The 13,265-nt window shown below is 37.2% G+C and overlaps 1 protein-coding gene across 3 annotated transcripts in view; it reads left to right on the top strand.

The window, feature by feature from the left end:
• LOC106867745 (5-oxoprolinase) overlaps positions 1-13,265 on the top strand; it is a 267,840-nt gene that overhangs the window by 235,039 nt on the left and 19,536 nt on the right. For 2 of the 3 annotated variants that reach the window (XM_089338272.1, XM_052975150.2), the window contains one exon: positions 2,977-3,059. In XM_089338272.1, the coding sequence (XP_089194398.1) occupies positions 2,977-3,059 (83 nt within the window). The remainder of the gene's footprint in view (positions 1-2,976; positions 3,060-13,265) is intronic. The other variant, XR_008266373.2, reaches the window with a different exon arrangement.

The following is a 13,265-nucleotide window of genomic DNA, read 5'->3' as shown; positions in this document are numbered from 1 at the left end:
GCTTCCCAACCATATGATTTTAGGTTCAGTCCCTCTGTGTGACACCTTGGACACAAGTATTTTATTATAGCCCTAAGCCAACCAGTCTTGTGAGTGAGTTTGGTGGACTGAAACTTAAAGAAACTCATTATATATGTTTGTGTGTGTACCCTTTTCTAGACATCACATGATGGTTGTAAATGGGCATCATCATCATCATACAAGTGAGGTTTTCCATTTCTAGTTTTCCATGAAAACACATCCAGTTATGGGAAAATATTATTTTGCTTGACCAACTATTTTTTTTTATATTTATGCTGTTTAGCCTCTACTCGGCTCGGTTTCAACACATTCCAGCTGTGACCATGTAAATCTTTTTTCTTTTAATCATACATAGTATCTCTAGTACTACATTATCCAATATGTTCTCATATTTTTTAAGATAGTAAGGTATAATTTAAAAGATATTTGGCTGCCATTTTTTGTTGATAGAGTTACCTCATAAAGGCACCCTCATACTTGATTACTTATGCTGTTTTGTGGGACAGAAGAGTAAATTAAATAGAAGTATTGTTAATGATAATAAAGGTAGGTTTACTAATTGCAAAAACTTGATGAATAAGTTCTTTTTCCTTGGTGATTGAAAATGTCATCACACCTGCCAATCTTTTATTATTCCTTGTTTTCTTCCACTCTCTCCAGTCACTTATCCTCTTGCATATTTCTTAAGCAAGAATAGTTACCACATATGTTAATTACTTATTTTTGTGAATTCAAGTTACAGGATTGTAAATACAAGACTGTCTTGCAGTTGACTTGAGGCTTCTTGTATAGATATGTTTCTCGGCATGTGTTACAAGAAATTATCTAGAAATTATATTATATTTTTTCTATATCTACTATCATCGGCAGAATTATTAGACAAAATTCTTTGCAGTATTCATTACAACTTCTGAGTTCAAATTCCACTGAGATAACTTTTCCTTTCATCTTCCTTGGTCAGTAAAATAATGCACTTGTTCCAGATAGTGTGTTAGTAGAATTGTTAAATGGACAAAATATTTTGCAGTATTTGATCTGTGTTCACATGTGACAATACTGGTGCCAAACTGTACTGGCCTTTACCTTTCACTTTGATTATATTGGTGGCATAGAGAGTGAGAAACTGTTACATGGGCTACTGCTGGTCTACCTTAAAAAAACAAAAAAAAATTTGATCAACCCTGCATTCTTAAGAGGGTCTTTCTTATGTAAATACATGATCAACCCTGACAAGCAGAATAAATTTTTCCAATATTCCAGCAGGCAGGCAATCAAATATATGGTAGTTTTTATAGATTTGTTGGTAATTAAGTTAGTAACAAATGAATAGTGATAAAGATAGATAATTATGTCATGAACATTTACTAAAACATTGAGTGTAACTAAATGTACCTTTTGAACTTGCTCTAAATAGCAGCCAAATCTCCCTCAACCACACCATTTTAAATGGAGTAGAATATGTTTGGTAATGTTGCCATAGATGCACTGTCTGGAAAAAGAAAAAATCTGGGATAATTATGGCTGGAACATCTTCGATCATAGATCTGATCCATCAGAGCTGACCTGGAGTGAAGGCAGTGCCAATATTGTGTGAGGAGCCTCTAAAAATTGTAACCAAGTCATCCTTAAACCACACCCTACCATCTAGAAAAAAGAGAAAGGACCCATTGGCTAATGTAGTCATCAAATCAATTTACAAGAAGATGGAATGATCACAACTGGAATGCTTGATTGGCTTTGATTGAGTGCTAACTGGCAACAAGCATTTAAGGAAAATGTTTTTAGATATTATTGAACATAACTATGCAATTCAGGAAGGGAGTGGTGATGTATTGAACTTCATTCTCATAAAATTTTATTTTATTCTTGACTAGAGAAAAAAGTAAAAATTTTAAGTGGCAGTTTGTTAGCAACTTCAAAAAAAAAAATGGAGTTGAGGTATAATTTCAAAAAATTAAGAATTAGTTTCACAAAAAATTTAATTATTATATGTAGGTATATATGACCATAACATTTCTAGAAGTATTGCTTCCAATTTTATTAAGAGGTTCTCAATATCTTTAGATACATAATCTAAAGTTCTGGAGTGGCTTGTTCTTGGAATAAAGGAGGGATTAGTGAATAAACGAAGTGTACAGTTCTATATTTAAGAGATGAGGAATTATTTACATTATTTACATTTGACGGATATTTGTCCTCATCTTGTTTGTTGTTAACACAACGTTTCGGCTGATATACCCTCCATTCTTCGTCAGGTGTCTTGGGGAAATTTCGAACCTGGGTTCTCATTCCTAACGATGTTACTATTATTATATTATTATTATTATTTTTATTATTAATCAGGTCGCTGCCGTGAATCGAACTCGGAATCTTGGGGTTAGTAGCCCACACTCTTAACCACTACGCTCTTAACCACTGGCATATGGCGTAGTGGTTAAGAGCGTGGGCTACTAACCCCAAGATTCCGAGTTCGATTCACGGCAGCGACCTGATTAATAATAAAAATAATAATAATAATATAATAATAGTAACATCGTTAGGAATGAGAACCTAGCTTCGAAATTTCCCCAAGACACCTGACGAAGGCTGGAGGGTATATCAGCCGAAACGTTGTGTTAACAACAAACAAGATGAGGACAAATATCCGTCAAATGTAAATAATGTAAATGAAGTGTATTTGGCTTTTCACCAATGTGTGCTTGTGTGAATGGAGGAGACATAGACTCTGCAATCAAAGCTTTTCTAGCAGGTCAAGCAACCATTTAGAGGTTTCTTGTTATCTTCTAGTGCTCCCTTGTTAGCTTATGATGCTTCCTCATTAGCTCTTGACTGCCCTGTTTGTTTGTGAAGCAACATAGAGTAGCATTAAACTAACTGCTTAATCATTCAACTGCCCAACAACAAAAGCTGCTTAATGAAATTCTTCGTTCATATTACATTGATTATATTGTTTAGGGTCCAGGCTGGAATGGTCGCAGTGGAATCCACACCCATATGACTAACACAAGGATTACTGATCCAGAGATTCTAGAACGTAGGTAAGCCATTTGTCAGTTTTTTTATCTTTTACTCCAAGAGGGAAAGACAATGCTTGTGACCCTTTATTTTTTCAGGACTTGCAAGACTGGTTGGTAGTGTTTTATATGAATTAAGCCCTTTGCACCCTATGGAGCATCGACCATCAACTACTTTTCTTCACTGTTCTTGACTTTAGATTGTCTTCAGTTGCATCCCTGCTTTTTCCTTGCAGCTTCCTTTTGGATTTTGCTGCACCACATCACATGTATCCTTGAAGGAATGCCTTCCTTTCCTAGGTTGTGTTGGTTTTGAATTGTCATTGATGCTTCTGTAACTTTGCTTTTTTCTAGTTAGAGGTATTGACTTTATGCAAACCCATTTATTACCTCTGGCAAGAGGTGGTCCATATTAGTCTGGTTTCTTTTGTTTAATCTGTCCAGGGAGGCCCTACCAGGAGCTTTCACTCCACTGGTATAACTCCCAAGATCATTGAAGCACATGAGCCATGATACCGAAACAAAGGATTAGACATTTTGATGGCAGATTAGCTGGAGCAGGTAAGTTATTCTGAAATCAGAGATCTTGCCTGAATGTTTGTGACAGAGTGCTAAAAGCATCCAAGGAGAAGCTGATGGTGTTAGATAGAGTGATGGATTTAAGTCTACCACTCAAGAACTCAGAGCACAAAGAGACAAAACAAATACTACAAGGTGTTTCCCAAGATACTCTAACAATTGTACAAATCCACTACCCCAGACCTGTACTTTATTTTAATCAATTCTGATAGGATTGATTAAAATAAGTTGACCTTAGCAGAATTTGAACTGGAAAAAAGTCCTGCAAAACTTTAGCAGCTCTACCAATTTGATTCCATCTATTCTTTTTCAATCCTCTAACCTTAACATATATTTAATAATTCTCCAACATATTTGGTAACCCTCCTACAAATCTGGTAATCTTCCAACAGATCTGATAACCCACACAGATCTGCTAACATTCCAACATATCTACTAATCCTCTAACACATCAACTAACCTTCAACATATCTGTTAACCCTCCAACATGTTTACTAACTTTCCAACATGTCTACTAATCATCTAACTTATCTATTAACCCTCTAGCATAACTACTGATCCAATATCAGTATTACCCCCACCCCACATTACCCCATATATCTATCAACCCTCCAACATATCTACTAACCCTCTATTATATCTAATAACCATCCAGTATACCTACTAAACCTCCAGCATAGCTACTACCCCCCTAGCAGGTTTGTTAACCTCTCCAACAGATCTACTAACCCTCCAACACATGTACTGACCTTCCAACATATTTACTAATCCTCTAACATATCGACTAATCCTCTAACATGTTGGATTTAATTCTCCAGTACATGGCAAATCTATTCATTCTCCAACATATATCAGCATCACATCTGTTTTTCCTTTCTGGCATGAGTTGGACAGATGCTCTTCCTATACCAATCTTTTTAGGCCTATTTTCAACATGCAGGAATATGGTTTACCTATTCTAAAAACCAGTATATGCATAAACATGTATCCTCTAGTATACAGTGTCTGTTAATCCTCCTACATGCCTGATTCTGTATTAATTTGTTTTTATTTACACACTCTGTCTTACCTTAATTCCTAATTACTTTAAAATGATATAGGTTTAACATTAAAGTGATACTTAGAAAAAGCATGAAATTTAAATTTAGTTAACTTTAAAAACAGAGTTAGTATGTTAGGTTGAAAGGTGGTCTTGAGCAAGTTGGTATCAAAAAGGTTATGGTAGTAATGAGCTTAGCAATATGGTCTTAACTACTGTATCAACTTACTCGACACTCCCTTGTCAACAGTCCTTTACTTACTATATATTGTGTAACAACTTGACTTCATGTGGTAATGATTGTTGGAACTTACAACCCCTGGTAAACAGAAAACAGCTCCATTTGACTTGCTGATGTATGTAAAAAAGATATAATCATTTACTCTATATGGTGGAATATAAGATTATTTTTTCCCCAAACAATTACATCAAGGTTGTTGGGCTTGCATTCGGTGAAAGTTTTTTGGTTGGAATGTTTCCCAGGTTTTCTTTGTGTTGGAAGATATTAATGTATTCAATATCAGAAAAATTTATCTCAAGCCAGCCTTTATTCTGGATGTGTGTGTGTTATCATGTAGTTGCAGGCTCAATGACTATCACTAGACAGTACATACACCAACTTCTGCACAAGGCTTTTAACATCTCTTATGCTGACCATATATCAAACAAGTCACTATATGGATCTTTACCACCTGTCAGCCAGACAATCAAACATCGTTATCATCATCATTTAATGTCCACTAGCAGTATAGCCCGGCGCTGCCCAGGATTAAGCTAGGATTATTAAGTGATCAAGTGCTTTATTGGTTTGTCTGAAAATGGTTTGCTGGCAATTTGATTGGGAAATCCGATAAGGAATCAGTTTATTGGTTATTTCCACTCATTGACTCTTTTTTTTAATGTTGCATTAGAGATCTGCATAGGAGAAGGTTGATCTGAAGGTTTGCATTGGGGATCTGGATTGGAGTAACTTAGGAAAGCTTACCAACAGCCTTAACCAAAAAATAAGGGGCCTGTCCCTTCTAGGTTAACTCTAACCCAACTCTGACCCTAAAACCGTAACCCTAATCCTAATCCTAATCCTAACACCCTAGTGGAAATCGTGCAGGTGTTAATCTGAAAAATTACCAAACCCTTTTTGTGGTCCGAAAAACGGGTTGCGGGGGTGGGTGACTGACAAATTGTTACATACGTCTTTGTTTCATAGTTGTGAAATATAAACAAAGCTCCCAAAGTAGTATATGTGCGTGTGTGTGTGAGAGTGAGAGGGGGAGAAAGATGAACGATTTAAAATAAATAAATGATTTAAAATAAATATATTTTAATTGTTATGTGAGAAAGTATATATAATCTTATTATAGAATATAGTGCCTTTCAAAAACATCTTATATTTGAAACTACATCTCATGTTTAAGAAAAAAATGCATTTTACATTTTACACTTACTCTGGCTTCCTTACCTACATTTTCTTTTGTAATACGCTTTGTCTCCCTCTTCCACTTTTTCGTTCATTTTTTTTTTTTTTTTGTTAGACACTGTCTTGGTTAGAGAAATTTTTTTTCCTTAGCGGCTTTGTCTCCCTCTTCCACTTTTTCATATTTTTTTTTTGTTAGAAGCTTGGCAAACACTCTGTATCTCCCCTTGTCACAAACACACTATTTCTTTCTTTCTTTCTCTCTCTCCTTCACGCGCGTACGCACAGATTTGACTTTGCCATGTCAACAAACTTCAAAATTGGTAAAAGTTTATCGATTTTTACAGCTATACGCGGGTGCCTCTGAGAGAAAAAGTTTACAAAGACGCAGATAGGGTCATGAACAATGTCCTCCTAAAATTGGAGTGACATGCGTGCTAATTTGTGGACGTGCATAAACTACATTCACGTACACACACACACATCTCCACTTTTATAGATATGACTAGCAGTATAGCCTGGCTTTGCCCGGGATTAAGTTGGGATTATTAAGCTAATCAAGTTCTTAATTTCAAACCAAACTAAGTAACATGACGTCAAATTTGGGCAGAATCAGTGTTGCAACTGGAGCGCATGGGTTGAGAGTTAGATCGGCAGAGGTGATAAGGTTACACATGCCATCCCTTTGAAAACACCACCGCCATCATCTAACCCCTCTTTTCTCATGGGTTAGGAACCCGGAGAACATTATTTTTCTTTGTGGTTGGGTCGTTGATGACCTCTTTCTAGCATATTGGATGTCCACCTAGTGGTCATCCCTTATACACATGTAATACAATTTTTTCTGAATTTTCAGATTTGTTATATGCTAGGCCACTTGGTTTTAAATTGAATTAATATTCAATTTATCATCCTATCTCTCTCTCTCTCTCTCTATATATATATATATATATGGTCCACAACTTCTTCCCCAACCCAACCTCCCAACCTGGCTCGTTCCCTTGCTCCCACCCACGCCTCCGCACTTGCCCTTACCTCTCCAACAGCACCCATCACCGACCCTATCGCATCACCGACTCCTTCACCTGCACTTCCACTAACATTATCTATTGTATCTCCTGCTCTCTCTGCCATTCTCTGTACATCGGACAAACGGGGCGCCGCCTGACCGACCGATTCGCAGAACACCTCCGAGACATCAACGTTGGCAATGACACCCCGGTGTCACGCCATTTCCGTTCTGCCGGTCACTCCTTACAGCAACACCTGTCCGTGTTTGGATTGTCCATGCACAGGGGCCATCCAGACTCCCGTTTGTGCCGTGAACAGGGATTAATCTTCTCTCTTCACTCCTTTGCACCACATGGGCTCAACTCCCCTCCCCTGCCTCTCTCCCCCACCCTCCCTCCTACCACCCATCTCACCCCTCTCCTCCCCCACCTCCCCCTCCTGCTCCGACTCTTACTTCTCTGTATGTCTCTTCACTCCTACTTCTCTTTACTCCTACTTCTCTTCACTCCTACCTCTCTTCATTCCTACTTCTCTTCACTCCCACTTCTCTTCACCCCTACTCTTTCTCTCCTCTCTCTTACTCTCTCTCACTCTCCCCTCTCTCACTCTTACTCTCTTACTCTCTCACCCTTACGCTCTTACTCTCTCTCACTCTCTTCTCTCTTTCTCTCACTCTCTTCTCTCTTACTCTCTCTCTCACTCTCTTCTCTCTTTCCCTCTCTCATTCTCGCTCTCTTCTCTCTCACTCTCTTCTCTCTCACTCTCTTTCTCTTCCTCTCTTTCTCCCCCTCCCCTACCCACCTTCCCCCTCTCTTATATCCACCTTCCCCCTTCATCGTCAACCCCCCTCATAAGCCCACACCACCCCAACACACTCCTACTCTACCTTCCCACTCCACCCCATCCAATTCCTTACACCCACCACCACCACCCTACCCACATACCCCTACCTCTACCCCCACCCTCAGCCTAACCCACACTCCACCCATGCCTTCCCCACCTCCCAACACCCTCACATCACACCATGCACACACTACAACTGACCAACTCCTTTCTCCCCTCCCCATTTTCACACATGCATACCTCAAGATCACCAGCATTCTATCTCTCACACACACAACCCCTCGTTCTTCGATCACCGTTCTTTCTCCCCCTTTTGTTATCTCCCCCTTTTCTTAGCTCTCCTGTGTAAAAAAATTTCTAACTTCCGGTCAGCCATAGCTATGATTGACTGTTGACCGAACACTATTCAATTTTTTTTGTCTCCGTGTTTTTCTCCTTGTCTCCATATTCTTTCTGTTGAAGAGCGTAGGTCGAAACATTAAAGACTTTCCGTATTCCCGAGCGTCATACTAATACATCCTTTTGTTGTTTACACCACCTGTCCTCGTCTGTTGTTTTTTTGTACATTCTCCCATATATATATATATATATATATATATATATATATATATATATATATATATATAGTTATTTATATATATATAGTTATTTATATGAGCAACACACACATACACACACGCACGTATGTACACCAATTGCATACATATTTTTTGTACGCATACAAGTTCGTATGTGTGTGTGTGTGTTGCCCGTATATCAACAAAACACACACACCTTGCCTTACATATATATACGGATAAATGATTTGAAATAAATATATTTTGGAAATGGCGATTTACGGTACAATACCTAGAAACGTGAAAATCAGACCACATGGGTTTGTTTACATCAATTCGGCAGAGATAGAGAGAGCGCGTTCTCCCTCTCTATCTCTTTCCCTCCCTTACACACATTTATCTCTCTTTCTTTCTTTCTTTCTCTCTCTCTCTCTCTCCCTGTCTCACACGCACAGCAACATTACACACACACACATGCTGCTCTAACAAAACAACTTCACACTAACAAAACAACTTCACATACACACCACACATTCTGTCCGGCATACTCACTATAAAAAGATAGCGTCTATTTCTTTTTGGCAACATGTGTTTTGTGTGTAATGTTGCTGTGTGTGTGTGTGTGTGAGAAAGAAAGAAAGAAAGAAAGAGATATTACTGGCATGTGTATGTAAGGGAGGGAGAGAGAGAGAGAGAGAGAGAGAGAGAGAGAGAGAGAGGGTATTTTTATCTGTTTGATTGCTGCTTACCACACAGACGCTGGCAAAGAAATGTATCTCTCCTTCACCCTCCCTCTCACAAACATACAATTTCTCTCTCTCTCTCTCTCTCTCTCTCTCTCTCTCTCTCTCTCTCTCTCTACTTCAGCGCGTACACACAGATTTGACTTCGCCATGTCAACAAACTTCAAAATTGGTAAAAGTTTATCGATTTTTACAGGTATACGCGGGTACCACTGAGAGAGAAAGTTCACTAAAATGCTCATAGGGTCATTCCGAATCTTCTCCTAAAATTGGAGCGACATGCGTGCTAATTTGTGGACGTGCATAAACCACATTCACGTACACACACATACACACACACAAACATCTTCTGTTTTATAGATATTGATGTTGCATGCTAGCATGGGTTGCATTCAGCACACTCATATTTGACCCAGTGGAACATCCAGGATGATAACTAAATGGAGAGAGAGAGAGAGAGAGCTGCATCAGTACTCTATTTATCAATTCCAAAAGGAAGAAGGAAGGAAGGGAGGGAACTTTTTTTTACATCTTGGATCAGTTGAATGGTTTGGCCACCATATGTGGATGGCTCATCTTTCATTTGGCAGGTTTCACTTTTAGCTTTGCAGTGTCCACAGCACACTGTTCTCTTGGCAAACTAGGTGGGGGAACAAGTTTAACCACTAACCATCCAACCATGAAACAAAAAGTACTGGGTTATATGGTACTAGTTGCAGGATTTTCCTGGCCTGACCCTAGAATCAGCTGCTATTGAAATTGGTCTCTCAGCTTGGAGACAAAGACTAACCATTGGTGAAAATGCCGGTGTGTATGATCCTTATACTTTCATCAGAACCCATTGAATCAGTTATCATTTACTGCTACCTGGGCTCTCACATTAGCTCTACCAACACTGATGTTAACATTCATAAAGCAATAATATAGTCACCATCATACTATGGAAAATTTGGAAAGAACCACGACTGTCACATGACCTAAACCTATACCTGTATTGTGCTACAATGGAATCTTTTCTATTCTACAGCTGTGAATGTTGGTCTCTTACAGTGGCTCAATGACTATCACTAGACAGTACATACACCAACTTCTGCACAAGGCTTTTAACATCTCTTATGCTGACCATATATCAAACAAGTCACTATATGGATCTTTACCACCTGTCAGCCAGACAATCAAATATCATCGTTATCATCATCATTTAATGTCCATGTTGCATGCTGGCATAAATTATATTTTTTGACAGTAATTGCTGTATCCAAGGACTGGCATGCTTTTTATGGCTGGAAGCCTTTCTTAATGCCAACAAAGCAGCTAATATTCACAGTCCACTGTTTTTGTCAACCTGTCACTGCACTTTTTTCTATAACCCCATGGGGATTTTCAAGCCTGGTGGTTAGGCCTGCATGACATGTTTCCATGAATTTATGCATGTACACTGTCACAGAGTTGGCATATAGAATGTCATCATGCACTGCCTAGAGGGAAATTTGCTTTCAAATGGGTGTCGATGCCAATGAGTGATGTAGTATAGACTAAGAAGATGTATGTATATATATATATATATATATATATATATATATTTAGTTATATGTATTTATTTTATCCTAAATAATAATAATTCGGATAGAATAAATGGGTTAATAGAAACCAGGGTAGCAAAGATCACAAAATAACTGTGGTGTAATTCCTGTTTTTGAGGCAGGAACTCCTTGATATTTTGGGTATTTGAGTATATATAAAATTTAAGGAATGGAGTGAACGCATGTTATAACTGCATACTTTATTCCGACATATGTTTCGAAGAATTACAATTTATGCGATCCATAGGAATCGTCGATGTTAAAAATGTAAACTTCTCCTCAGGGAAATTTATGGGGATCATCTTAAACGTAAGACATTATGACCGAGTATGAGAACTATAGTTGGATAAGGTTATAACGTAATTCATTTGAAAAAACCGTTAGAGATGTGGACACTACTAGATAGTACTTAGGATAAGAAAGGAAAGAAGAGAAAAAAAAATACATATATGTACACAAAAATCTATACAAACACATCTAGTTTCATACAGAAATATGAATATATATACACACACTCTCCCACAGATACATGTGTATATATAGACACTTATACACGTACCATTATACATAAATATAGGTAATTCATATATAAGTGAATGAGATGTTAAATGAATGAAAATTAATAAATGGATTAAAGAATAATAAAGTTAATGGATTGTCCATTAATTCACATGAAATGATTACTTTATTATTATATGCTAGAAAAGTTGGGCTGAATTAGGGGTTTAAAGAGTAAATCTTGCTTAAGAAGACAAAGTTGAAATTATAAATAAGGTTTACTACAGTAATTCTGTAACAGATTTGTTAGTGTAAAAGTTTTATCGAAATTTGAAAATCACAATATATTATGCTGACCAGTAAATTTTTCGTCAAATAATGAGAAATTAAAATGATTGGTATATGTTTTGTTACGAGAAAAAATATTTAAACTATGAATGATAGAAATTAAAGATGTTTCTAGGAACGCTGAAAAGATGAAATATGATCGTAGATTTAGAGAACTCTCATTAAAAAAGCCAGGAACATAATAACTCTTATTATTGCTAAGCCAATTGGTGAATAAATTGGAAGTCGTAAAATAATGATATTGAAGTATAATTAAGTATGGAAAAGAAGAAGTAAGGTTAATAAAGCATTGCATTTTATGTAATTATTATGGGTAGATTTTACTATGAAATAAACCAAAAATTATGCGCTTTTTTATGTTCAAAGATTTTATATGTGTTCTAATTTAGGTTAATAAATAAAGAATGTTTAGATAGATTATGTCAATCGTAATCAATTTTTATCTTCTAACATATGAGGGAGTTAATGATATGTTATACTAGAACTATTTAAGGAACTCATGTATTACAGGTTAATGCGATAGCGTTTTATGAAAAAGTGATTGTTATTTAAATGCTGAGAATATATGTTGCTGCCAATGTTTACATCTGTAAGAATTTTCTATGAACGTGTTAACCAGTTTATTCTTTGAAAATAAAATAAAGTACAGTTCGTCATTACATAAAGAGCAGAATTTTCCACCCTTTTCATATGGCCTAGAAATAGAAAGAATTAGCCAGTCTAGTTTAAATTTAATGTTCTTATCTTTAAGTTCCCAGATTAGTTTGCTAAGGCTCGTGGTATTCCGTTTGTTTCTATCTCTAAATGTTGAGAAATGATTAGATATTCTGGTGGATATTGGTGAACCTTATCCAACTATAGTTCTCATACTCGGTCATAATGTCTTACGTTTAAGATGATCCCCATACATTTCCCTGGGGAGAAGTTTACATTTTTAACATCGACGATTCCTATGGATCGCATAAATTGTAATTCTTCGAAACATATGTCGGAATAAAGTATGCAGTTATAACATGCGTTCACTCCATTCCTTAAATTTTATATATATATATATATATATATGAACACATAAGAGGTGCAGTAATATCAAAGGGAGGCTAACTGGAAAGATAGTTTTTGTATGTGGCAAATGCTCAGGTGCTATAAACACTGAAAATGTGCAGAGAACAGACTCTGTCATGTTCCAGGGGAAAAAACTAGAAGTAGTTGATAGCTTCTGTTATCTAGGGGACCAAGTCAGTAGCAGGGGTGGATGCTCTGAAAGTGTAGCTGCTAGAATAAGAAGAGCCTGAGCAATATTCAGAGAACTCCTAGCTCTGCTGGTGACAAAGGGCTTCTCGCTCAGAGTAAAAGTTAGACTGTATGACACATGTGTACAAACAGCCATGCTACATGGCAGTGAAACATGGGCCATGACTGCTGAGGACATGTGTAAGCTTGCAAGGAATGAAGCCAGTATGCTCCACTGGATGTATAATGTCAGTGTGCATACACGACAGAGTGTAAGCACCCTGAAAGAAAAGTTGGATTTAAGAAGCATCAGATGTGGCGTGCAAGAGAGACGACTGCGCTGGTGTGGTCATGTGTTGTGAATGAGGACAGCTGTGTGAAAAAG

This window comes from Octopus bimaculoides, chromosome 20 (assembly GCF_046866305.1).
Source record: "Octopus bimaculoides isolate indiv1 chromosome 20, ASM4686630v1, whole genome shotgun sequence".
NCBI lineage: Eukaryota > Metazoa > Mollusca > Cephalopoda > Octopoda > Octopodidae > Octopus > Octopus bimaculoides.
The sequence above is the reverse complement of the archived record's forward strand: the minus strand, read 5'-3'. Positions and strand labels throughout refer to the sequence as shown.